At 40.5% G+C, this 27,441-nt stretch overlaps 1 protein-coding gene across 3 annotated transcripts; it reads left to right on the top strand.

The window, feature by feature from the left end:
• Positions 1 to 29: 29 nt before the first annotated feature.
• BACH1 (BTB domain and CNC homolog 1) lies at positions 30 to 26,615 on the top strand. 3 transcript variants are annotated; one of them, XM_063148064.1, is made up of 5 exons: positions 30 to 116; positions 11,913 to 12,210; positions 14,226 to 15,431; positions 17,080 to 17,286; positions 23,367 to 26,615. In XM_063148064.1, the coding sequence occupies exons 2-5, from the start codon at positions 11,971 to 11,973 to the stop codon at positions 23,826 to 23,828; spliced, it is 2,115 nt and encodes a 704-aa protein (XP_063004134.1). In that variant the 5' UTR covers positions 30 to 116; positions 11,913 to 11,970; the 3' UTR covers positions 23,829 to 26,615. The 3 variants fall into 3 exon arrangements, with proteins under 3 accessions (XP_063004134.1, XP_063004132.1, XP_063004133.1); XM_063148062.1 differs by having other exon boundaries at positions 14,058 to 15,431; XM_063148063.1 differs by having other exon boundaries at positions 88 to 144; positions 14,058 to 15,431.
• The last annotated feature ends 826 nt before the right edge of the window (positions 26,616 to 27,441 follow it).

The raw sequence follows: 27,441 nt of genomic DNA, 5'->3' as shown, positions 1-27,441 counted from the left end.
AGTCGGGCCGCAGCCGGAGCCGGGAGCGGCCGGGCCCGGGCGGCGCGCGGGGAGCGAGAGCGGGCGGCGTGAGGCGGCGGCGGGCACCGGGCACCAAGATAAAGCCGGACCGCAACGTACGGGCCGCTGGCGGGAGCGTGCGCGGTGAGGGGTTGGCGGCGGGGTAGCTAAGGCGGCACCCTTCGGGCGGAGGACGCGGCGAGGCGGGGGTCGCGGCGCGTTCACAGGGGTGGTGCGGCCTTTACCCGGTGCGGGCCGGCCGTTCAGGGTTGAGGGTCCCGCCCGCGGGGGCGCCGGGGCGGTGGCGGAGGCGCTTCGTCAGCGCCGGGCACCGGCGGCGGCTTTCCCTTGGCAGTGCCTTGCTGAGGGTTTTCCCCCTTTCCCCCGAGCCCGCTCCTTGCTGAGGGTGTTGCTCCCCTTGCCCCCAGCCCGCTCCTTGCGGAGGATATTGCTCCCCTTGCCCCCAGCCCGCTCCTTGCTGAGGGTGTTGCTCCCCTTGCCCCCAGCCCGCTCCTTGCTGAGGGTGTTGCTCCCCTTGCCCCCAGCCCGCTCCTTGCGGAGGATATTGCTCCCCTTGCCCCCAGCCCGCTCCTTGCTGAGGGTATTGCCCCCCTTGCCGAGCCCGCTCCCTGCTCGGTGCCTTGCTGAAGGTGTTGCTCCCCTTTCCCCCCAGCCCGCTCCTTGCTCGGTGCCTCCCCCGGCTCGCAGGGTGCCCTTGTGCCCCGCTGACCGAGTGTCCCACGCCGCGCTGTCCCTTCGGTGCTGTGCGAAAGGAGCGGCTCAGCCCCGCTGGGAGATCGGCGGGATCCCCGCTCTGCCCTGCAGCTGGTGTTTCCCTTTGGGGGCAGCCGGGGAAGGTCTGCGTTAGATTGTAAACAACGAAATGCAAATCCTGTCCGTCCTGTTCTGTGCGCTGAGATCCTCGGCGTGCTTTGGGGCTTGGTGGAAATGTAGTAATCGCAAAAGAACAGTTACCCCTTTTAGCCTGACAGTAATCCTAAAATCATCTACAACTCGGTCTTCCAAATCCTTATTGAACTAGAAAAGGAGGGAGAAAATATTGTAGCAGTAAAGATAACTGTACGTGGAGTAAATTTTGACGACACGTTAATTTGAGGCACTTGAGGAAGGCAGTTTGTGTGAAAAACATCTGGCTGCAGTAATGGAGTAATTTCAATTTACTGTAAGTGAAGGTGATGCGGCACTCAGAATGCTCTGGCATATAGAGTCAGTTCTTTAACCTCAAGTATTACACCATACAGTTAGAAAAGAAAGGACTATATTCCTGTCAACTTGATGAGTCTGAATTAAACCATCTGAGATAGATCACAACATACTGTTTGTAATATGAGTTTAACTTTAAAGATTACTTAAATAGCATAATTACTCTTGGGTGCCCTAACTCAAGTGAATAAGCCTGTGTGTGTCTTAGCAAGCAGTGAGGCCCCAAACAGGCAAATTTGCAGAGAGAAACAGTTGTCACTGAAAACTGAGTACCCACTGTGTTTTTCAGAAGGGTTCCCTTTGACCTGGCTTAGTAAATCTGAAAAAAAAAAAAAAAAAAAAAAAGATAAATCCCTTAGTATTTGAAATTCTTGAGAACTTCTAGAGTGTGTTTTCCAATTTACTTCAAAAAAGAGCCTACTCTTGTTGTCTGGGTTTATCTTGTGACGTGGACAAAAGCATAATAAATTGAGTGTTTGGGAAGTTTGCTTCACTAGCACACTCCTGATTTGAATTAAAATGCTGAAGTACAGCTTTAGCTTCCATCAGCTGTATCCTTGAGTTTATTGGAAGATCTTAACATGTTAAATGTTTAATTGCTTTTAATAGGTTCTAATATTCTTATGCAAAGGATATTTTGAATGCTAATAAATTTCTTGTGATAGAAATGGTCTAGTATTAAAACCCATAGCCTTCACGTGGTCCTTTGGGTCAGGTGGGCACTCTTGTTAGGTGTAGAATAGACAGGTCTTTGCACATGAGTTCTGTAAGTCCCAAATAACTCTGCTCTGTGGTTCAGGGGAACATAGCTCAACCAGTCTCCTTGTCATTGTCATCCCCACCTTCCACGTTTGATAACCAGCCTGTTTCTATAAACACTTCATGGGTTTTCTTTTAACCACAGTCCTGTCCCTCTCCCTGCCCTGGGCAGGCTGGTGTGGGGACAGAGAAGGGTGGTAGATCAGTCAGAGGGTTCATGTTTGTGTCTGAATGCTGGCATTTTCATTGTCCTGTAGAATTTGACCACTGAAAGGTTCATGGGGAGGTTTTGGGGAGCAGGAGAAAACCCTGTGGCATTCATAATGTGAGTCCTGTTTGTATGCAGTCCCCAGTCAAAGCAGAGGCAGTGTGTTAGTTGATGCAAGTGTGGGTAGGAGCAAAACATTGAGTGAGCCAAAATTAACTGCTGAACCAATCACTGAGTTGTGTAGATTCAGTGGGGATAACCTGTGAGGATCCACCTGCAGGTTTCCCTGCCCCCACCTCTAATTCAGAGCTAAGCAGTCTGGAGAGGGGACTAAAAGTGATGGCAAGGCTTACTTTGCTGTAACAATCAAAGGCTGCACCCCAAGTCACTCTGTTTCCAGCAGTATGCAGTGTTTTTTGGTTAAGGCACTCTTTAAGGGTGGAAGAAAGTTTTGTTGTTATGAAGGGAAAATGTAGTACTTGGTGTAAAAGTGAGTTAGAAGGTCAGAGGAAGGCTCAACTGACCAAAAACCTACTGAAGTTTTAAAAAAGGGAAAGTGTGCTGTGAAGGGTAAATTGACTTTAGAAGCATTGGTGAAATACAAATAAATTGAGTTTAATCATTAAACATACTTTGGAGAGTGAGAGAGGTGTAGCCTAGAGTGTCAGTAACTAAAGGTCTATAAATGAGAGCCTGTGTCTTAAAGAATATTCAATTAATCTTAAAAATTGTGTTGAGATCTTTTGTTTGTGACTGGCTTTATTTGAACTGTTAACATAATGTTTGTAGGTGTTTGGATTCCAGTGTTGGCCCACTGACAAACACTGTGATAAGTAAATATATGGCACTTGCTTGCCCTGTTCATGCTGCTTTTAAGGCCATCAAATCCCAGAATCCTGGAGTGCTTTGCATTGGAAGGGACCCTAAAGATCATCCATTTCCACCCCCTGCCTGAGCAGGGACACCTCCCACTAGACCAGGTGGATCCAAGCCCTGTCCAGCCTGGCCTTGAGCGCTTCAGGGATGGGGCAGCCACAGCTCCTCTGGGCAGCTGTGCCAGGGCCTTGCCACCCTCACAGGGCAGAATTGTTTTAATAGCTAAGCCTGCTTTCTTTGATTTGAAGCCATTCCTCCTTGTCCTGCCAGTCCAGACCCTTATCCAGAGTCCTCTCCCGCTCTCCTGGAGCCTCTTTAGGCTCTGGCAGGGGCTCTGAGGTCTCCCTGGAGCCTTCTCTTCTCCAGGCTGGACACCCCCAGCTCTCCCAGCCTGTCTCCAGAAATGAGGGGCTCCAGCCCTCAGAGCATCTCTGTGCCCTTCTCTAGACTCATTCCAAAAGATCCATGTCCTTCTGATGTCGGGGTCCCCAGAGCTGGAGATCAGTATTTCATGTGGGAGCATCCCAAAAATGCTTATTTACAGGTCAGCTAGTAAGATTGTGTCTTTTGACATCATATGTCAGATAGGAAATAATCTACAGTTTCAGGATGGGAAGACTGAGACAGTTTGATGTAATTTGTTGGAGACATTTGCTGGACCTTTATTATCTGATGCCTGGTCTAGTGCATATATATTTTTTTAAGCTTTATTATTATATATTGTTAGTTCTGATAAACCTGTGCTGTTCTGTTTCCATAGAAATGCTTCTGAAGTTCTTTCTGATTTATGTCTAAAACACTTGCAGGTTTCTTTCAGTTTCACATACTGTGAAGTACAGTTGTGGAAACAAATCAAAGTTAAACAGATAATGCCAGAAATGAGATTCTAAATATCGTTTCCAACCAGTATTTTCTTTGACTTGGAAAGAGCTGTTTCACAGTTCTTTCAGTTTGTCTCTTGTGTCCTTCTAAGTACATTAAATGGTTAATTTAGTATTCATCATACACATTTTGACATACATACTTGTAAATGGACTGTGGTAGTCATTCAGATGAAGTTAATGATGTGGTTTGTGTAACTGTAGCAATGAGTGGGATATGTAGCTCTAAATACAAAGGTGTTTGTCCTTTAAGCAAAGGCAGGAGTTGACAGTAGAATTTAGTTGTGCATGCTTTATTTATCCTAAGTGAATATTATGTTATCTAACCTAGTTCTTATTTAAGAGAAAATAAAAGCATTTTTTACTTGTATTTTTGGGGTGTTGTGTTTGTGGTCATTTTTGTTGTTGATAGGTGCTTTGGGGATTTTTTAAAGTTCTTTAGAAAGTCCGTGCATTGTGATCTTTCCAGAGCAATTCTCTGTGAATGCCAGCACAACTGAAGGGCTGTAAGTGATGGAATTTTTCAGAGGAGTCTCTGAAATCCCTTCAGACCTATTTCATTTTTTAGCAGTGAAACAAACCAAATCCCACATCATGATTTTCATCCCTGATCCAAAAATTAAACAATTAGCGTCATCTAAAATAATGGGCAAGTGCAGAGTAGTTTGGGATTTGTTTGGCTTTGATACGGACTTTGTGTCATCCTCTGGGGGAAGCTTTTCAAACTTCTGTTCTTTGGAAAATGTCCATGGTTACATGGTATCACTCTCTTTTTTCCTTTTAAAATCATGGCTTCTGGAGGCTTGTGACTACTGGCATTCTCAGGATCCCCCTGCTCTCCTTCCCATGTCCCAGTTTCTCCTACAACTTGCAAATACTGAGGAAAAAAGTGTGTATTCAGCCTTAAAACCTGGAAAACAAATTAAGACTCTTAGCACAGACTTAAGGCTTGTCAGACTTCCGTGATTGTTTTTAATACTCACTTGTGACTTGACAGGAGTCCAAATGCAGTGTTTGAAATTATGCTACAAAAATACAAACTAGTAATTTTTTAAAATCTCATATAGGTAATTAAGCTGTGAATAATATCTTCCATGTGTTGGACTAATAAAGAAAACAATTTAGATTTGTGACTCTGCTAATAACTGAAGATTAAATATACTTTCTTCCTAAAGGAGCAAGCATTGTTCTTGGGCAGCAAAGCTTGCTTTTTGTGCTTTTATCACTTTTTCCTTTTGCAGTCTTTTTGAAGATGAAGCAATGAACATGCACACTAAAGTGCTTGTTCATTCTTTGTCAGCACAATGTGAATCAGCAGCTATTAACCACTGCAGGCATTCATCTGTAATATAACTGTTTCCTTAAAAGGAGAGATAGCTGGGGGCAAGGACAGAGAGATAAAGCTGTAGAAAAAAAGCCTTTGCAGTGTTTTGAATGAGCTGTGTCTTATCTAAACTGTCTTGTTTTAGCAGTAGTAAATTATAGTTGTTGCTTTGGACTTCACGTGTGTGGCTGACAGAGCTTTTTTTTATAGGCTAAGTAAATGTAAATATAAACCCTGAGAAAACTGATGGAATGACTGACCTGCTAGAACTTATTCAGTAGATCAGCATAATAGGGGTAGCACCAGGAGTTTTGTTTTCTCCAGGCTGTATTTTTGGGGGTCTACAATTGTATTTTTGCCAACTGAGGAGTTTGTAGTGTTCCAAGAGTACAGGTATTTTAGAAGCATGGTGCTAACTGAAGACCCTTATTGTCTGCTAGATGATAAATTAATCTTGCTAGTTTTACCATTTTTGTGATCACAGCTGAATTTTCATCTGGATGCCGAAGTTGAAGCAGCTTGGAGAGCAGTGACAGCCAAAGTGTGTCCTGCCTGGGTCCTACAGCCACCAAGGGCAGCTTTGCTCTCTGCTCTCTTATTGCACACCTTCACCAGTGTACAAGTGACACTTTCTGGGATTGCTAGAGAGGATTGATACCCACTGTGCTATTGCTGGGTGCTTGTCCACTAAGGAAGGACTGAGGAACAGGGTTTTGTTTACATTTTTATAACCTTAAGCTGGATCATGTATGGAAATTATAGATAGTTGCAGATCAGAAAAAAGCCAGACACGTATAAACTGAATTTATTTGGGTGGTAGGGCTGCACAATTGATATGTGAGTCTAGGAATAAAAGGCTAGCTCTTCTTTATAGGAATATCTGAATTGGATTTATTCACCAATAGAAAATAAGAGGCTTTTGCTCTTTAAAAGAACACTGAGCTCATAGGATGTAACTCTTGTAGCTCAAGTGGTTTTGCTTGGCTCTTGCTAGAACTATGGCTTAAAACAGAAGGACCACAGATCCATTTTTGCTAGTTTATTGCTCTTAGGTATGTTACAAGTGATGGTAACAAGGTAGATTCCTGTGTTTGATATGGCAGTGAGTTTTTGAGACGATTGTTGGGTTTGGATCCTGGACTGGGTCAAATAACCCTAGACTGGGTTAATTGGATGCCTTTGGATGAGTCCTCTCTTCTTCAATGTGCAGCTGGAAATTCCTGGTCACAGAGGAGGCCCTGCTGGATAGGAGTAGCTGCTCTGCAAGGCGTACTGCAGTGCCAGGTCCTCAGCTGAACAGGAGAAGAGGGACAGTGTCAAAGGATTTCTGTATCAAAACCTCCTCTGGTTTACGCTGCTCTTCAGTCTGTTTCTTCCTAAATTTGAAAAACCTGTAGTTTGGAGGGGAAAAAAGAATTTAGAAGACAAACTTTGATATGAGGAGATGGGTGCTGCCTCTGGATTTGGTGTTCCCAGTGCATCTTGGTGACCATTAGATACTGGAATTTAATTTTCCAGGGCCTTGGATTTAGCACGAAGAGTGAAGATTGTAAAATGTAATTAGCTGTTCTTCCTGAAAGTCTAAGTTTTCAAAGTAATAAAGATATCATTGATTTTCATGGGTTTCTGTGCTCTGATTTAGTATTTTTAATGACACTTGAAACATTCAGAGTGTTCAAAAAGCATTTTGGTAAACATATATACAAATGTGTGTGCTTTTGTCAGCTTCAATGACAATTTGATGCCTTTTAGCTTCCTTCAACTCTTCCAGAACACTTATTTGTCCACAAGATGTTGAGTGTCCTCTTATATGTGGTGGTGGTGCTGAGCTTGGATGAAAGTTTGTCTGCCTTGTGTGGGATTTTTGTGTGGATGAGGAATACATCACATTATTTTGAGTTCTACTCTGGCACTCTGTTCCTGCTCTGGTACTTTATCTGCACTGGATACATTCCTCAACATTGTTACCTCTCTTACTACTATTTTTCTTCTGTAACTTAGCAGCAACAGTTCCTTATAGCTTTAGCTTTGCCTGATTTCAACCATCATGATTCTCATATTTGTAATATTTTTTTTAAACTATCAATGGGAAGACTTTATGGTTTATCTGAGGATCTGCACCAAGTGATTCTTTTATATCTATCTTTGTTTTCCAGTCAGCTAGTAAAGAGCAGTAATTGTTACCAGGTATAAGCACTCAGATTAGCAAACCTGCAGCCTAATTTTAAAGTACCTTACACTCCCTGTACCTCACTATTACCTTCCTGTAATAAGGTCATGAATGACTTTGAATGCATGAGAAAAATGAGCCTTGGATGAGATGTATTTTACAATGAGTCCTGGTAAGCATCTTGCTTTGGTGTCTCTACTGTGTACTTAAATGTGTATTCCTTTTAAAATGTGGCTGCAGTGCTGATTGCCATTAAGATAAGTATTTCTATGTTCTTTGGAAATAAATAAATATATATATATATATAGCCATTTAGATGGAGAGATGTCTAAATTTACTGAAGATGTGGCAATTTTGCAGGTAACTGTTGGGCATAATTTTCATAATTGTATACTAGTAGGGAGAAAAAATGGAGTTACTTCTCTTAGTTACTTTTCTTTGATAAAGCAGAATAAAGTTTTCTAGCTGGTACTTAGGAGGAAATATTTTTGTCCTTATGCAAAACATTATTTATCTCAAGATCAGTGATAAAGAATGAAAGCTTTGTAGTAGCAGGCTTGGTTGTGTTCTCAGAGCAGAACTCGATTGGTTGTGCTTCAAGTGTTCATGTAGGTTTTGTACTGGCATGTGTGTCTGCTTATTTCACAAGCTTTTTTAATTTTCAGTCTCCAGAGTGTGAGGTTATTAGGTGTGCAGGGTTTCAGGTGAGAGGAATTTGAGGAATGCTCACACTATTCATTTTCTTCCACAAACTGGGCATTTGTAAGTGAGCTTTCATGGTGTTGCTTCTGTAATCCTTCCAACCTGTGCTATAAGAACTATTTTAAGTTTTGGAAGATCTTTTTGGACTCTCCATATTTTTTTATGGCAATGTCTGCTACAAATATCTTAAATAATATTCTTGCATGGTTTTTTATCTTAGCATCTTTTGCATTCAGTCACGTGGTTGTTGGCACCTCCTTTGTGAGGTGATTTCCACATACAATCAGCTGCTTGTGGAATGCTTTTCTAATTTATCTGTGCTTACTTTTAGTTTTCCTTGATTGAAAGTTATTTTTAAAATACAAATAGCATTATAGGAGTTTTAGGCTGCTTTCCAAGGATATGATTTGTTATTATTGTTTTTAGTATCAGTTTTCCATTTTAATACCTTCTTGCTGATATTAATAATATTTCTGAGAGTGGAAAAAAGAGCCTGATAAGTAATATTTGTAGAAAATTAAATTACATAAAATGGACAGAAAAGCCTAGAAGGCCTGTCCTCATGACAGTTGCAGCACAAACTTGTAAGTTTAAATTAATTGTTTTCTCTGCTTCATACCTATTCCCCTCTTTGTCCACCCAATCATAAATAAAACTGATTTTAAGAATTCTGAGTTCTAGAAGAGCAGTTACAGTAGAAGAGAAATTAAACCATTTACAGAAGAGATGTACTTTTTCTCTTTGCTGTGACAGGAAGTGTTCTTGTTGTGGATGTGTGCAGAACAAATCTGGTTATAGAGAGGTTATTTTGTTCTCACACTGCTGTGGAAAATCTGGTTGGCTGTTGTGACAGATACTATCATAAATGTGTAACCCTGCCCTTATTACACAACTGGAAAACAGAATTCACAAGTTTGACCTCTGTTAATTCTTAAGTGTAACAGCTTTTTACAGTGGTTGCATTTTCTCTTTCCCATTTCATGCTTTTGTTTTCACCAGCATTTTCAATTTTCTGATGCTTTACCTTTGGATTTCTTTTTACTGTATTTGAGTACCTAAATTTTACAAAGGCTGAGAGGAATTTAGTGTTTGAGTGTAGTGTAGGAGTGGTATTTTTTTTGTTTTCTGGAGTTTTTTTTAAAGGCTCTCCTAAAGTTTGAAATGCCTGTTAAATGCTCCATGCTGTATTATGGATACCTCAGACTTGTCATCCTGTTTAAATACAGAGGGGACATAACTTGGCTGATGAAGTGCAGTTAGGAAATACAACATTCTGTCAGAGTAAAGTGTCAAATGGAGTTATGCTCAAACTAAGTATTTCATTCACTTCTCAAGAGACAGAAGGTAGTGTTTCAGTGTTGAGTTTTGGTTTTTTTGGTGGGTTTTTGGGGTTTTTTGGCAACTGAAACATTGGAAGCTTTCCCTCAGTGTTCCAAGTTGTCCCCAAGCTATTTTGAAAGGATGGTGTGCGTCTCGCAGAGATAAGTGAGAAGGAGGGTTAACTCTTCTTTGTATTAATTTGTCTGTATCTATAGAAATAGAAATAAACTAGTGTGCCTTTTAGCCTTCTGTGCTATGGAAGTGTAATGAACTGAACTGGATATTGGAATTGATTATTTTATCAGGAAAAACCCGAAAGCAGCATTTATGGTATGTGTTGTCTGTCTGAGGGCTCTTTCTTCATAGAAGATAAGAACACTTTAAGGCTTGTCTGACTATGGTCTGCCTCATGGGTTTGCCTAAGTGTTCACCCAGAATATGTGTCTGTAGTACTTCCCTGTGCTCCCCACCACAGGGAAGATTTAGTGGATTTAGTCTGCAATTTTTCTGGTTTATCCTCTGTTCCCTTTTGGAGTTTTGGGTTTTTTTCACCTTGTAACAAATACACAGTTATACTTCATTAAACTCTGTGTGCTGTAAGATGTGAGCAATATGGTAATTTAGGCTATAGAGCAATCCAGTTAGGAATATATAATTTATATTGCACTGGTTACTTCTCATAAGCTCTTATAAAAGTAGAATTTCATGAATAGCAGTTCCATGAGGAATTTAGTTCCCATGTAAATTGACTGGAAATTAAATATTTCCTAAGTTTATGAATCTGTAGTTTTGTTATTAGGTATATGAAAACATTTAAACTTTTCCTTGCAAAAATAAGCCCTGTAGGATTAACAGTGCATGGTATATTGCACTTTCCTCTGCCACTTCTTAGAGGGAAAAACTCAGGTTTGTGGAACTTTAGGGATTTTCCTCTCAAAACTTCTGTTTTCACCAAACATGTTGGTGAAGTTAAGCAGTGTTCCATAAGGGAGTGGGGAAGGCAGGGAGTGCTGATGTGCTCTGCACTTCTCTGGGGATCAGACTAGTGCTGTGCTGCTGTTGCCACTGGAAATGGGGATCTTTTTCTTCCTCTTTCTGTTCCCAAGTTCCCTCAGAATGCCTGTGTGCCATGGGAATAGCTGGGGCAGTGAGTAACCAGGAGCACAGCGTGGTTGCTTTTCCCAGTGTGTTTAAATATGTCCATGCCCTGTGCACTCCCCGTGTTGTGAAAGTTCCCCCGCACCTGAAAGCCGAGGATTTGCACTGGCTACAGTTTCATTATTGCTGGGAGCTGGCAGACGGCAGCAGCCTCTGTTGGGCAATGCAGGGATGAGGCAGTGCCGTGTCAGCTGCAGCGAGTCTGCACAGCTGCGCTCAGTTACGGGAACTCTGCGCTCAAGTGGAATCTCAATGGTGGCTTTGTTAAGGTATAACGTGTCCTAGGAACACCAGATTTTCTTTGCAGGATAATTCCAAATCTGACTTAAGTGGTTTCTTGATTGAGCAAGGACACTTCTTCGTAATCTTTTTTGTTCCTTTTAATTGGAAGAAGGGCTCAATTGAAAGTGAAATATGGTGTAAAGATCAGATTTGGAAATACTTTCAAACTTTGCACTCTCTAGCAGAACTGCCTTCTCCCTAGCCCTTCTATTTTTCTGCAAATTTAAGAATCTTCAGAACCATTATATATTTCAAGGTTTAAAATATTGTATAACTTTAACTGTTTATTATCCAGTGAGTATTATTATTTTAGAACTTTCAGAAGATAGACTATTCTGTTGCCAGGTGATCTGAATCATAATGATCCACTGGGAAAGCAAACTTGCAACAAGTATGACAAATCAAGTAGTCATGAAAGAAAAGGGAGAAAAAAGATTGCATTAAGGCAGTTAGACAATTCAAATTTTAAAAGAAAACACCAACCTACTAGAAAATCAGGGTATTTTACCAATGCCTGATTGGTTTAGCAGACAAAATACTTTTGAAACAAGACAGAGCACATATGTTTTAGTCTGCATTAGGTGAATCAGTAAACAGGAGTAGCTCACATAGTATTTTGGTGAACTTTAGTTTAATGCATTTGTTTTATTTCTCTTTACATTTTCATAGAGTTAAAGATAATTTCTAGGTGTTACAGTTAATTTAAGTCTCTGAATCACTTGAATAATTTCTAGGTGTTACAGTTAATTTAAGTCTCTGAATCACTTGGCTAAGAAAGAGCAGTTCTTTATTGCTGAAGTGCATATTTTGGTCTGTGAGATTATAAAAGCTGTGTAAAGATGTACATATCAAGGTTTGGGCACTGTGAATGTCACAAGCATGTGTTTATTTGAAGTACTAATTTGAAGAATTAGACCAGAACAGTGCACGTTTATCGTGCCCGTGTTTCAGTATCAATGGGTTCCTGTCGGACATGACTTTCAGGGGTACATTTTCTTTGCTCCCCAGGTGTGAAGCACAGAAGCATGCTTTCCCCTGAGCCTCACACCCCCAGCTGTGATACAGAATGTCTCTGAGTGAGAACAACAGCGTGGTGTTTGCCTACGAATCCTCAGTGCACAGTACCAATGTACTCCTCAGCCTGGACGATCAGCGAAAGCAAGACATCCTTTGTGATGTTACCGTGCTAGTGGAGGATCAGCGATTCCGGGCTCACAGAGCCGTGCTTGCAGCTTGCAGCAGTTACTTCCTCTCCAGAATTGTGGGCCAGGTGGACGCTGATCTTATCATCACTTTGCCGGAAGAGGTGAGTGTCACTCCCTTCTGCATTCTACCTGCCCGTGCTTCTAATCTGCTTTGTTCAGTTCTCTCTTATGGGAGGCTGCTTGTAGCTGACGATTTAGAGCAGGGGATTTAAGAGCTGAAAGACACCAGCCCACAATCTGGGGTACCAGAAATATTTTTTAAATCAAGTATTTAATATATATTATATTGTAAAGACTAACTGCTGTCATCTTGGTCTGGGGTCTGTTGGTTTTTTTGCCAGTGTTTTTATTCTTTGACTTCCATCCCAAATAAAAATTAGATAAATGACTACTGCAAGAGTTGCTTTTCTAGGTCAGTCACATTAAGAGTCTTTCTACGATTTTTTTCTTGCTTGAGCATAGGTAGCCAGAAATGTGTAAGAGAAAGTGAAAAGAGTAGAGGGTTTTTCCCCTCTTGATCATTGCAGTTTTTGCAGTGTTTCTCCCTTAAATAGAAAGAAGGTACAATTTTAAAATACATTGCATTTTTTTCTTTCAGTTTCATTTATGAATGCTACTTATTTGTAAAGCCACTTTGGTTTTGTTGATGTTTTGTTAATGTTTTTGTTTGTTATGTATGTTAATGTTTGTTGATTGTTTGTTATGTTTTTGTTTTGTTAACTACGCCAAGTCTGAAAGCATGGTGACAGCTTATGGATAAACTGTCTTTGACATTCTACTTCCCCACATTATGAAGGATGAATTAATGTGGTGGTGTAACCTCCAAAGCATATTTCAAATGCTATTTTAAGAATTCTTTAGGAAGGTCATAAGGGTTTACAGAGAGTTTTAAAGGACTGCTCTCTGTGAAGATCTCATCAACTTCACTGTGTGTTGTGTTCTTTAAAAAGAACATACCAAACAACTACTAAAAAACCCCAAAGTAAACAAACCCTCAACTGATTCTTGAATTGCATGAATAATTCATTATTTTGCTGGCAGAAGGATTCAGTGTAGTTAATGCATTGATATAGTGCTTTATTTAACATAAAATACTGATCATTTCAGTAAAGGCGGGGAGCAGAGTGTGGACTTGAGTTTGAGTATTAATAGTGGACATACTGCTTTATTGTTCATTTGCAGAGAAGAGACTAAAGGAAGTGTCCTGTAGTTGGTAATCTGTTTGTGGGATCTGTTTGTGGCTTTCTACTTGATTCCTTAGACTTTGTTTCATGTGTGTAGAATCTTGCACAGTTTCTAATGATCCAGTTTTTGTTTATCTCTGGGTTCCTGGATAGGCAACTGTTGTGAAGACATAAATGTTCAATTAAAATCACTTGCTCTAAAGGGGCTTTAAACTGAGAATTCTGTTTGGTGTACCATTTTTGAGTGCCTTTCTTCAAATCTATGGGAAGAAGAAAGGAGTAGGTGGCTGTAGTAGTAAATAATCATATGTGGTCAAACTCCTTGTCTTCAAACTTTTTTCCACAAATGGTGCATAAGACTAAGTGATTAACAGTAATTGCTCTTCAAAAACTACAATTAAATACCAGCAGCATACTATAGAGTAATTAGTATACAACTTGCTTTGAAATATATCTTTGTGAGGTTGCAACCTCGTTACTGATTTTCAGTATACAGCAATATTTTCTGCTTTAAGCACTGCGTTGTGAGAATGTTTCCTTAAGAGACAGATCACAGTAAGGAAAGCTCACAAAATGTGCATTATAAAATTGTATCAGAGTAATTATTTCAGAATGAGTTTGACCAGGTTTTCACAATAGAACAAGTCTGCTGCTTTTGTCTTGTGCTCTGTCCTGCTGGCAAGACAGGTAAATTTGTGTATTTCTCTGTTTAAACCCAAATTGACCATACTAATCTTTTTTTTTTTCATTTGTTTTTGTAATAGGTAACACTTAAAGGATTTAGTCCTTTGCTTCAGTTTGCATATACAGCAAAACTTGTTTTAAATAAAGACAATGTGTCTGAAGTTTGCAAATGTGCAGAATTTTTGGGTGTACGCAACATTGAAGAGTCCTGCTTTCAGTTTCTCAAATTCAGATTTTTGGACTTCCAGGAATGTCCTAGGAAGAAGTGTTGCACACAGCATTGTCAGAAAGCAAACCCTAAAACTGGCAATGTGGATGATGGAGACCTAGAAATAAATGATGAAGTAGAAGCTCTTCTAGAAAAGGAATATAGTCAAATTCCTGACACAAAGCCCTGTAAAGATGAAGAAAATGCTAAATCATCGCCTGTTCTCCAAAATAATGCCAATCAAAATTGTGATCCTGTACATTTAGAAAGGGGTAGTGCTTCCAGCTTATCTTCCCAATGCCCAAAGTATAGAAAATTCCAGAAAGCGTTTGGAAATGACAAAGTTAATACTTCAGAGTCCAGTTCCAGTATTAAAGATGTTCAGGTACCCCCATTTGCAGCTTCTCTTGAGAAGGAAATACCTGATAATGATGGCATGCAAAAAGCTCAGGAGTGTGTGCCTATGCAGCTGATCTCAAACTGTGAAGAGACTCAGGTAGAAATGGAGGAAGGGGAAGAAGGCCTTCAGAAAAAAGAAGAGTCAAAGAGAGATTCTGTAACTCGGAATGTGTCATGTCCTGTGGAGAAAATGGATCTTGCTGCTTTCCCCCAAAACTCTGCTGCACCTCATGGACTCAATTCTGTGTCTATTTTACATAGTTGTGAGCAATATGGTAACTTGAATTTCAGTAGTATGCAAAACAGCACAGTCTTAGCTGAAAAAACTGTGTCAAGTACTGGAGCTGGAAATGACAAAACTGAAAGTCAAGGTAACCCATCTTCAAAGGTGGATTTGTGCATTAGGGAAGCCTCTAACATCACCTCAGCTGGAGATCGAAGCAGCGTGGAGAGAGAGATAGCAGAGCAGCTGGCCCAGGGCTTCTGGAGTGATGTTCCCAGCACAGATGCCTGTCAAGTACATTTGCCACCTTCTAAAGAGTACTCAGAGCCCTCCTGCTCGGGGAAAAAATCAGAGTGCCCGTGGCTGGGGATCAGGATCAGTGAAAGCCCTGAACCTTGCCCTCAGCGAACTTTTACAACACTGAATTCTGTCAATTGCCCTTTCATAAGCAACCTGAGCACTGAAGGATGCTCCAACAGCTCTGAAATAAACAGTGGAGATTATGTTCAGGGACAGCAACAAGAACAGTGTCCCTATAACTATGTGATAAGTTTGGGAGAGGACTCAGAGACTGACACTGAGGGGGACAGTGAATCCTGTTCAGCAAGAGAACAAGAATGTGAGGTAAGAACATCCTGATGTATCCTTTGCTTCCCAGTCTTTTAAGGCCATATTAAAAAGTCTGAGTTTTTCTGTGTTTTTGTTGTTTTGGGGTTTTTTCTGTGGCTGCTTTTTTTAAAAAGTCTGGAACTGAAACTTTAAATAACCATTCAGAGGTTTATATGGAAGGTCACTGTTAATTCAGGGAGACTGAATAAAAGTATGAAAGTATTTTTGGTCAGATACTGAAGTGTTAGATGCCTGCATATTAGATCTTTTAAGGTTTTTCTGGAACAACTGTCAGAAAAGGTTGCAAGCCTTAAATCAAGGCATGAAGGTTCATTCTTAGATTTTTTTTTCTTTTATCTGCTTCAGTTTAGAATTTTATTAAACTCTAAACTTCTTGGAATGTTTGTTTAATAGAAATTTACCAGTTTTCTGAGGTGTGGGGTGAAGGTGAGAGAGAAATGATACTTCAGATTTAATGTGAAGTGACAATTAAGCTTTTAAGCTGGCTTCAGTAGCTGTAATAAGAAGGAGATATTATTATATCTCCTTCTCTAGCACTAAGTGATATACCTGGAACAATTTCCATCTCAGTTCTTAGAACCATGGAATTGCAGTGTAACTCTGCATGGCAGATCATTCAGTGTTACAAAAATTCAGTTGTTTTTAAAGCACTGAAGTTTTTGTCTTTCGAGATGCAGGGCCTTACTGAGACTGAACATAAGTGGAACATGCCATCAATACAAAAAATCTGGAATGCTAAACAAAAGGCCAGAATTGGTTAAATACATTCCTCACCTTTATGTGACAGAGAAGGTGGTATCACTGCTGAGGACAGTACTCTGGGATTTTTTTATTATTTTTTGCCTGTTTGTCACCAGTAGGAGTAGCCAAATCAGAGAAAAGATTTCTCTGTGTTTTTTTTAAACTAAATTCAGATCTTTGACCACAGCAAGGTGACATATTCTGCTACTTACTATACTCAAATGTAAGGATTAAAATAAAATGTCTTTAGTTGGATACTCAAAACCATGGTGATTATTTTGTAAAGGTAAATATGTTTTTCAGTATTAGTCAACACTTAGTGATCTCAAATGCTTTTGTAGCTTGGATGTATAACAGCAGCCAGAGCCTGGTCCTCTGTCTTCTCCAACACTAAAAAAATAAAAGACAAATATTATAATTTCTGTATTTTAAGGAAATGCCTGTTTCAGATGAACTTTTCCTGTAGGAAAAAAAAAAAAAAGCATGGGTATAAAAATGTATGCAGGATGCAGTCTTAATAGCAGCTTTGGGAAAACTTTAGACTATATTAGTGAGTGTTGACCCCTGTTTTGTATCTTACCAAACTGTAACTCATCATCTTAGAGTGGATCACCTGCACATTTGATGTACACACAAGCAGCTTTCAGCCTACTCTGAGTCTGCTTGTAAGGATCTCGTGTAAATGTGCAGACACTCTATGGCACCTGTGCTTGAGCTCCTGTAGTTGAATCCCCTGGATTTTATCCCATCATCTGGTGGTTGTGTTAGTTTGCTCTTGTCTCTGAGGTGTAGGAATAAAGATGAGTTGTGTGGTAAAGAATGCTTAAAATGGAAACTTGAGTTGTTGGTGTTTGTGTATATCAGTTCCACCTTGGATTTACAGCTGTGTCTCGCATTCTAGGTAAAACTGCCATTTAATGCACAAAGGATTATCTCACTTTCCAGAAATGACTTCCAGTCGTTTCTGAAAATGCATAAATTAACTCCTGAACAATTGGACTGCATTCACGATATCCGAAGACGAAGCAAAAACAGAATTGCAGCGCAGCGATGTCGCAAGAGAAAACTGGACTGTATACAAAATCTTGAATCTGAAATTGAAAAACTGGTATGTATAAATACTCATTGCTCTTGTCATGTCTTTCTCTAAACATCTTGACTGCCTATCTGGCAGTAGCTTGAGACTGGGGTGATTTACTCAAGCTTAAACTTTTATCAGTCTTATATAAAACTACTTGATTGCAGTTCTAGATTTTTCTGAGCCTTGCTCTAAAGTACATGCATCTTTCCTTCTCTGGACTTGTTTCCATTCAAATAAAACCTGCATCACAGCATAATTTTTGGTGAATGATGTTTCTGAAACCCATAAGCTTTGAATTGAATTGTACAGAATGATTCCCAGGCTGTTATCCTACACTGCTTTTTGCCTCTTCCCCTTTCTTGCTGCAAGATTTTGTTCCTCAGCTCCTGGTATTGCTCATGATCAAGTGTGCGGTTACGCAATTGTCAGTTGTGTAAGTTCTGTTCTTGGAACACATCAACATGGGCTGGCAAACTGTTTCCTGAGTCTTGGATGTTAAAAATGAGACCCTTGCAGAAAGGCAGAAGATACAGAAGAACTTGGGAAGTTGCTTGCCTTTTTAGCAGTTGCATCAAGATTGTAGCTAAGGAATTGATGCATCCAGATTTCTCAGCAGCCATCTGTTAATATATTTTTTCCTCCTTAAGAAGGCAATAAAAAGATAAATATGTAACTTAAGAGAAATGTAGGTAATCTGAGGTTAAGATTATGTAAAAATAACAAAGGCAAGAAGATAATTGAGTGGCTTTTCAGAAAAATAAGTCTTTGTTTGACTCTCATCTCAGTTTCATAGTTGGTCATAACCATGTACACAAAACAGTTCAGTTGTTTAGGACTACTGTACTCATTCTTGTCCATGGAGCATTTTAGGCTTGGTGTGCCTGAATTTGGTATCTGCATCAGCTGGAACAATAGCAATCATGTTGCATCTTTTTTGACTTCAAAGTGAAAAGGAAAGTAAAATTAGAGCCAAATTGCACAGACTGGAGACTTATTTTCTTGTGATCAGCATCTTTCACTGCATCTACTCCTACTTCTGCAGTGGGGAGATTGGCTTTGAAAGAAGGCTTGCAGTGCCATAGAGCTCTGATAAGCTGACAGAGCAGGTTGTGCTCAATGAAGAAGGTGCTCTCTGAGGGAGGGTAATCAGGTGATTGTACTAATAATATCTTTACTGAAGGGAGAAGTTGCATTTCTGACATTTCAGAACTTTTTGCCTGGTTTTGTCATCATGTTGTCATTTCTGTTATGTAACTCTGTCAATATTTTGCAATATACCCGGGCAGGGAATTAAAGGTTGATCTGCAAGATTAGGCATGTGGCTGTTTGAGACTAATAATTATAACATAATATCCTTCTTTCTGTGGCCCTGTGCTGGAACAGACTGAATGTCTGCTGTTTGACAGGTAACGCTGTGCAAGGCCTAGATAATAAGTGTTGAGTCTTGAGAACTGTGAGGTGGGGTCTGAGTTATATGAATCATCCTCTAGGCACAAACATGCTCCAGTTGCATATGTTCTTTTCAACTGTGCTGAAAGTTTCTTCAGAAATTCCTGGAAAGACTCTGTTTGGAGGTGTTGACCATGCCTGACAGATCATCAAATTTGTATAAGCTGTACACAAATACAGAAACATCAAGATCTGTCCAGGCATGACTTCCAGGTGGATGGAAGAAAAGAGATGTCATGGAGGAGCTACGTGTGGTACATCCAGGTTGCTTCAGGCATGATGGCTCCTCCTTGTTCCTGTTCTCTGTGTCAGTCATGTCTCAGACCTTTTAGACTTTGATCTTCTCATGGTATCATCTGTAATGCAGCTTTGACAGGGAATAGAATGGTAGCTATAGTTTGACAGCTCTTGACAAGTAGATAATACTCTGTACTACCAGTTAGGAAATACTTTTTCCTGCAATTCCTCATCCTGGTTTTCAGTATGTGCAGCATGTTGTCTTGTATTAGTTTCTATTTGGTGCTGCTTCAGCTTTTTCTCTCTCAGAAGAAGCTTGTGGTGTGTTTCTTGGAAAAGTCCTATATTTGGAACAGAGTGACCCCTGCCTGACTAGAGGCTGGAGACTGACAGCTGGCAAGTAGCTTTGCTGACAGGCACCTTGGGCCCTGGGCAGACAGCAGGCTGGGCAGGGATCAGCAGCATGTCCAGACTGGAAAAAAGCCCTTCCGTGTCCTGGGCTGTGTTAGCAGCAGTGCAGCCCCTTTTGGAGGGCAGTGGTTGTTTCCTGCCTTGGCACATGTAACACTGAATTGTTTGCTGGGTTTTCACCCCTCCCAGTTCCAGGAGCACATTGACAGGCAGAAGGAGGGTTGGGTGAAGGCCATTGGGATGGCCAGGCCTGAAGTACTTCTGTGGTGAGAGGCTGAAGAAATGGGGCTTCTACCTGGAAAAGGGGTGGGGAGACCTCATGGCTGCCTGCCCATATCTGTGCCCATATCTGGGTCCTTGAGGTTATGGAGCCTTTGGTAGTGGGAGATCTTCAGCTTCCTGGGGGAGCACCTGGCAGCAAGAGAACAAGAGACATGGTCTTAAATTGCAAGGGGGATTTCATCTGAGTGTAAGGAAAGTTTTTTCTTCCAGTGGGGACAGGCAGGCAGTGGAGCAGTTCACCCTGGAAGGCTGTGCATGTGCTGTCTTTGAGGGTTTTATGGCATGACTGAGCAAAACCCTGAGCAGCCTGATCTTACCTGATCTCTGTTCAGAGCAGCAGATCAGACTACAGATCTGCTGAGGTACCTCCCCTCACAAGTGATTCTGTAAAATTGGAAATCTTATGTTAAGTTCTGCTTATATTAAAGAAATATATTGTTCAGTGCTGAATCTGTTATCTGGGAGAGTTACCTTTGATCATGTCTTTTGATCTTCTATACTGATAAAGTCATTTTTTACCTCCCCATATAGCCTTTGCTTATTGACCTTCCAGGTGAATCTGGGTGTTCTTGTTGGTCACTAATGTTCTGTATTTGAGAGCATGCAAGGGCTGCTTTAGGAGATGTTGACTTGTTAGAAACAGCTCTTTCAGAGCCCTGTGTATGTTCACATTCCTTGTGAACATACATCACATTCATCACTTTCTCCTGGACAATGGGGTGACCCTGCCTGAGCAGGGAGGTCAGACCAGATCACCAACTGTGGTCCCTTCCAACCTGACCCATCCTTGGATTTTTCACTTGGAAACTTTTAAAATGAGGGCACTTGTGAGGGGGAGCAGAGTAGAGGACAACTGGTCTCCAGAAGAAGATTCTGTAGCTGAAGAGGATGTGCAGTGCTGCAAGAAAAATGTAATTGAGATCTCGTTACATATATTATAGCAGGGTGAGGTGAGAGAACTAAGTACATTCTTTACCAGGATATTCAAAAGAGCTCTCAGTTGATTATGACCTCAAAACTAACTGACATTTTTTGTAGTATTAGTATAATGCTGATAAAATAAAACAATAATATTTAAATGTATTAACCTGTCAACAGCTTCAGAGGGGGGGTGAGGAATTGATGCTGGAATAACTATTTCTGCATGTTCGTGTTTGTTTTAAATAGCAGTCCAGATAATTTCATCAGTCCATAATACACAACTGAGTGCCTCTACATACCCAGAGGGTATTAGATGATCTGCCTAACAGAATGGGAAAGATTATTCTGGTTAGTATTGAAAAACACCTGGAGCACAATGCAGGGATCAGTCACAGCCAGCACAGCTCCATGAGGGGAAAGTCCTGCTTGTCAAAACTGATTTCCTTGTATGACAGGGTGATCTAGGAAAGCCGGTAGGTGTGATCCTCTTGGACTTCACCAAAGCTTTGGACAGGCTCTCCCAGGATCCTACTGAACAGAATGTCCAGCCCACAGCTGGGTAAACACATCATGTGGGGGAGAGCAGCTGGGTCCTGGGTCAGGAACAAATGGTGACAGTGCCTGGGTGACATCAGTGGGGTTCTGCAGGGCTGCACCCTGAGCCCTGTGCTCCTCACCCCCTTCATTAACAGCCTGCACACAGCACTCAGTGGAACACACCCTGAATTTGCCACTGACACTAAACTGGGAGGAGCTGTCAGCTCCCTCAAGGGCAGAGAGGCCCTGCAGAGAGACCTGGACCACCTGGAGACTTGGACAGTCACCAGCCACGAGAGGTTTAATGAGGGCAAGAGCCAGAATCTGCTCTGGGACAGGGCAGCCCTGGCTGTGAGCATGGGCCGGGGAAGGAGAGGCTGGAGAGCAGCTGCAGGAAGGGACCTGGGGCTCTGGTCCATGGCCTGCTGAACAGGAGTCAGCAGTGCCCTGGCAGCCAGGAGGGACGTCCATGTCCTGGGGGCATCAGGGACAGCATGGCCAGCCAGGCAGGAGGGGACATTGTCCTCTCTGCTCTGCTCTGGGGCAGCCTCACCTCGAGTGCTGGGGCAGGTTTGGGCACCATGGTTTAAAAATGGCATTGAGCCATTGGAGAGCATCCAGAGAAGGCTCATGAGGATGGGGAAGGGTCTGGAGGGAGGAAATCTTGTAAGAGGTGACTCTGGGCATTTGGTCTGTTCAGTCTGGAGAAAGGGAGGCTGAGGGGAGACCTCATTGAGGTCTTCAGCATCCTCTGGAGGGGCAGGTGCCAATCTCTTTGTGACCAGTGACATGGACTCGAGGAAACAGCATAGAGCCCAGTCATGGAAGGTTTAGGCTTCCCATAGGGTGGTTGGACACTGAAACAGGTTCCCCAGGGCAGTGTCACAGCCCCAAGCCTGACAGAGTTCAAGAAGCATTTGGACAAAGTTCTCAGCACAGGGTGTGACTCCTGAGGTGTCCTGTGCAGGCCCAGGAGTTGGACTCAGTGACCCTGATGGCTCCTTTCCAGTGTGGTGTATTTTATGGTTAACAGCTGCTCCCAGTATGCTGACAAATAGAAATTTATTAGCCAAGTCCTCTTTCTTCTAATTTTAGACAAAAAGAACTGGCAACAACTGTTCCTCTTGCCAAATGTTGCCTAAACTTAATCAGTTCTTTCCAAAAGAAGTTGTAGAGGTTGCAGTATGAGGTTTCTCTGCAAAAGGGGATATGAGGAGGAGTGAAAATACAAAACTTTCCAAGAGTGAATTGACATAACAGTAGCTATGTAACACATAGTCCCTATGATTAAAACTTGAAAACTATTTAAAGCCTTATATATCTTCAAAACTCTATCTTCTTTTAATTAATTAATTAATTACAGAATTAAAAATGTATGTGTTGTGACATGTTTGGATTCAGGTTCTTTGTCCTTTCATTTAACATCTTCATGATGGTCTTGGTTGTTTCCTGTCCTTTGTCATTTCATCATTTGACTTTATTCAAAAAGTTGTTTGTTTCCATGATTAGTTCTTAGTTATCAGTGTCTTTTCATCTTTAGCCAGTTCTGTCAGAAGCCTCAGAAAAATTCACAACATTGAAGCCAAATAAAAGCTTGATTTAACACAGGCTACATTTTTCTACTTGATATTATTGAGTTGCCATGTTGCTTGAACAATCCTGCTATGTTATCTCAAGGTTGTTAGTTGTTGACCACATCTTCTTTCCTTTACCTGTCTTAAATTTTCTATCTAATTTAGGAACTATACTTAACTCCATTGTTTGTCCTGTTGTGGGTTTGGCACTTCTTGAGAATGGAAGTTACTTTCACCTAGTGGAATAGTATCTATAGTTAAAATATGATGTTTGATTTTTCAGCATTTTAATTTTAAAATATGAATCTCTATGAACATTGCTTAATGTTTGTTGGTTCATTTGTAATGGTTTGTGTTATCCTCTAGAACTTGTGTTTCAGGAATATTTACAGTAAGTGCAGCTATGTTTCATTTGCTCAGTAACTACAAATTACTCCTTTGTCTGCCAGTATGAGCTTGGAAAAAGCTGCATATCTGAAAAACCACATCAAATACCTTACCTGATGGTATTTCCAGAGAGATTAAGATTGGCCTTTTGATATGTGTTTGGTTGTGTTGCTGCTTTCTTTCTTAATGCCAAATTACTTCTGTTTCAGCAGACCAGAGTATTTAAAGTCTTGGTTTAGCTTTGCTAGGAGCATAAACCATAGTTCTTATGTTGAAATGTAGACTAAAGTACTGTTTTTCTTTTTGCAGCAAAATGAGAAGGAGAATTTGCTGAAGGAAAGAAACCACATTTTATCAACTCTGGGTGAGACAAAGCAGAATCTGACTGGACTTTGCCAGCAGGTGTGTAAGGAAGCAGCCTTGAGTCAAGAGCAAATACAAATACTTGCAAAATATTCTTCTTCAGATTGTCCACTCTCATTTTTGTTCCCAAAAAGAGAACAAACAGCTCCATCTGATAGTGAGCTTGTGGTACCAGCATCTGTAGAATCAGCAAATGGTCTTTCAGGTGTCACCCCCACAGCTGAGCAGAGTTCCTGTTACCAGTGTGTCAAAAGCGTGTGTGAGGCCACGTACGACCAAGGCCAAGAACTGCACGCGGTTCCTGCCAGAACATTGGAGCAAACATCACTCCTGGAGCCCTGTGGGCAGAGCAGTGGCATCACAGACTTCTGCCAGCAAATGACTGACAAATGCACTACAGATGAATGAATCTCTCCTTCCCACTACCAGCCTCTCAACATTGCAACTAGAAGTTGAGCATTATTGGAATGTAACTTACTGAGTGAGAGAGAAGATAGAAGTTTAATCTTTTGAAACAAGCTTTGGGTTTGTTCTGTGTAGTTCCAGAAGGTAATTTGTATGTGTCAGCCTTGGAGCTTTTTCTGTGTGGTGATGCCAAGGAGGGTTCAGGAAAGCTGTTGGAAAGTACAAATTCCATGCACAGGTGCTTATTTGTGAGGAAGTTTTGTTCATGTATAGAGCAGCCTATTCTGATTTATGCCACAGTACTTAATGCCACTCTGCATTTTAAGGAAAGCCTCCTGACAGCTGTTTATGCACAATGACTTCTGTACCTGGAATTCTTCTAAGATTTCTTTTTTCCTGGTGAACAAACCTTAAGAAGCATACATAGCTCTGTAAATGTTCATTTTGTAGATGGGCTGAGTTACATGACAGGATGAAGAGATTTTGAGAAGTGCACTCTGGAATAGCTTCTTGCTTCCTGCTGTTCCTCTCCCTGTCCCAGAGAAGACTAAATTAAAGTAGTGAGCTACTACTACTGGTAGTAGAATTGGTTAGTAGTAGGCTTTTATTGAATAAGTGATTTTGTCTTGTCACTCTAGTCCAGAATTAAAAGAACTGGAGCAGCAGAGGTGCTGCCACATTCTGCTCTATTCTAAATTTAGTGGGAGGAATAACAATATGCTGTGGAAGGCAGAGATCTGAAACTGGTGCATTCTTGGATGAGTGTGCATTGAGTCCTCTGGCATCTGAATCCCATAGGCTTGTTAAAACTCACAGCTGTATTGGGACTTCCTGTCCTAGCACCTTCAGGCTTGCTGCTTCTTTGTGGCAAGTTGGAATCTAAGTATTGTGAAAGTCTAAGGACAAACTTTTTTTTTTTTTTTGTATTCAGGCCACACTTTTTTCTTTCAGTGCCTAACTGCCTAAAGTAAGTTACAAATATTTGTTCTCTGATCACTGGGACCAGTAACGTTCTATTTCAGAATCAATCTTCAGGATACTTTATGGCTAAACTTGTAGTATATTTTCAATGGCTTGTGCTATTAGCATAGATATATAAAAAGCTTATTGAAGAAATGAGCTGGAGATATTTCCTTTATTACTTTGTGAAGGAGAAATTCAGCTGCTGAAAATAATCCCCATTTTCTAGATTTTTACATAGCAGTGGATGCATATTGTATACCAATGATGCTTTGTTATTTAGATGCTATTCTCACACCAGAACTAAGTATTGAACCTCACCACAGAAAACTTTGGGTTTGCTGGTTTACAAAACATGAAGAATCTTGTACAAGCCAGTGGAATTCTTCATTTCCTACCTCAGAATGTGTTTTAGCTTTTTGTGTCTTTGTGTGCATGTACAGTAGGCAGCAACTAAGCAATGGCCCTTGTAAATACTGCTTTTCAGTTTTACCTTGCAGCAAGGCACAACTTGTTCTTGGCAAGGCTCTTTTTTTTTCCTCTCCCCACCATCCATAGGTAACATAGCATTAACAAATACAGTAAGCCACTTATTTAAAACAAAAATTTAAAAATTACAAGATTTCAACAGGACTTCTCATAACCAGCACGCAACACAAATGACTACACTACCTCACCTATGGGACTGAAAGTTGATTCAAATCTCTGGTGAATCCTTGGATTTTCATCATATACCATTACTTTTTTAAGGGAAAAAATATGCTGATGCCTCCTAGCTTGTATAAATCACAATGCTTGCAGTAATTGAAATTCAGAAATAAATACTACATGGCAGACATCATGATAATTGGATTGAAATTCTTTTAAATGACATAATTGAGATATGATGATCCTGTATATGTATTACTTTATGAAGCTCTCTGGGCTTTTTCTTCAGTTTCTGTAGATTCCTGGTTAATTTAATCCTGTCTCCCTCCCATGCTGCCACCTTGAGGAGCATTTTGCTCTTATCTCTCCATTTTGTTTAAAAAGCAAACCAACAAGAAACAATAAAAAACAAAATTCAAAGCCCAAACCTCTACTGTTGATAACTGCTATTACTTTTAAAGCTGGTGATATTCTGAAATGACGTGGACAATGGCATTAAAACATTGTCCTAATAGTGCACCTAGTTGGACATGGAATTCCTTGGGGTCAGTCCTTATTCTAACGAGGTGGAGCATCTTTGTAGGGAATGGCTGTCTGGGAGCTTCTCCAGTGGCCCAAAGCCCTGACACACTTGGCTGCAGATGTTGGCAAACAAGGTCAGTGATGAGCAAGTGTGAGGCTGGAATATCCCTGAAGAGTTGTGCTCCACTCTGGAGTCTGGGGATCAGCCACAGCCTGAATTCCATAGAGCTGATGGTGGAGGGATTCCAGGGCAGGAATCATGGCAGTCACTGACCTATGATAAAAGTAACATCATGTTTTTAAACCTGATAGGAACTTGATGAAGTTTGAGAGTAGGATTTTGCCTGACCAGCTGCATCTAAGTAATTTTTAAAGTATTTATTTAATGCCATAGACCTACAAGTTGCATGTTGACTTCTATAAGCCTGTATCATCAACTTGCAAATGTTACGAATGAATGACAATTTTATGATACAGAATTCTCAGGAAAATGTTTTTGGAGTTTGGTTTTATTTTTTTCTCTTCCAGTAAAGAAATACTCGTTTTTGAAATTGTAAAATACTTTGTTAAAGCATGTTTTAAAGTACTTTGAACAGACTATCTTAAAGCCATATGGGTATGATGGCATACAGATTGTAAAATAAACAGATAATTACAACAGTTGATTTTGTATTTTTCATAATTCGATATTTTCTAAGTCTGCAATAAAACCACTATCCTTTCTACAAAGGCTTTTCTATTTTGTGTAAGTTTTCTGCTGTGAAAGTCTCTACTGGTGCATTATTCATTTATGCAGTTAAGGCTCAAACAGTTGTGAAAATGGTAGCAAATTAATCTCTTATAGTTTATAAATTTAATAGGCTTAGCTTAGGATTCTTCAGACAAAGCTGAAATCTACAGAGAGAGGTAATTGTACCAAACTTTGGTATCTACTAAATTACTGATGGTATTTCCTCAGTAGAGTGTATTTTGTTCTGTTGATTTTCTTTTTTAATTGCATATTCTTAAATACGTGAATATTCTTCTCAACCTACTGAAGATTAAATTTGCCATGTGGACAACCTGCTTTTTCATATGAATGACAGAGCCAAGGTAGGCAAAATTTAAAATAAAAGCCCTAAAAATGGTTAACAAATAAGTAATTACTGAGAATAATATAGCAATACAAGTAAGTTGAATATATCTTGTTAACTTGAGAAATAACATTTAAGGCTTTCTTGGTATATGTTAATAGTCTGGTAAGAATTCAGTATGATACCTTAACAAGGTTTCCAAATTTTTTATAATCTATTTTTTCATATTTACTGTGGAAAAGGAGGAGATGGAAGTGAGAGATTTGGGAAGACACAAGACTCAGTAATCAAAATAGCACCCCAGAATGTGTATATGTTCAACTTAAGTAACTTGTTGAAGGTCATAAGCCTCAAGCTTTCAGGTGAACCGGCATGATTTTGTTTAGAAGTATTTGGTGATGAGAGAGGCTCAA

The sequence above is a fragment of the Melospiza melodia genome, chromosome 2 (assembly GCF_035770615.1).
Source record: "Melospiza melodia melodia isolate bMelMel2 chromosome 2, bMelMel2.pri, whole genome shotgun sequence".
Taxonomy (NCBI): Eukaryota; Metazoa; Chordata; class Aves; order Passeriformes; family Passerellidae; genus Melospiza; species Melospiza melodia.
The sequence above is the reverse complement of the archived record's forward strand: the minus strand, read 5'-3'. Positions and strand labels throughout refer to the sequence as shown.

What these genes read in the sequence shown, in the direction of transcription:
- BACH1 (XM_063148062.1), top strand. Translation starts at nt 11,971, where the DNA reads ATGTCTCTGAGTGAGAACAACAGCGTGGTGTTTGCCTACGAATCCTCA. An exon ending in TCATCACTTTGCCGGAAGAG is followed by an intron (nt 12,211 to 14,057) that starts GTGAGTGTCACT and finishes TTTTTGTAATAG; the next exon opens with GTAACACTTAAAGGATTTAG. An exon ending in CAAGAGAACAAGAATGTGAG is followed by an intron (nt 15,432 to 17,079) that starts GTAAGAACATCC and finishes CTCGCATTCTAG; the next exon opens with GTAAAACTGCCATTTAATGC.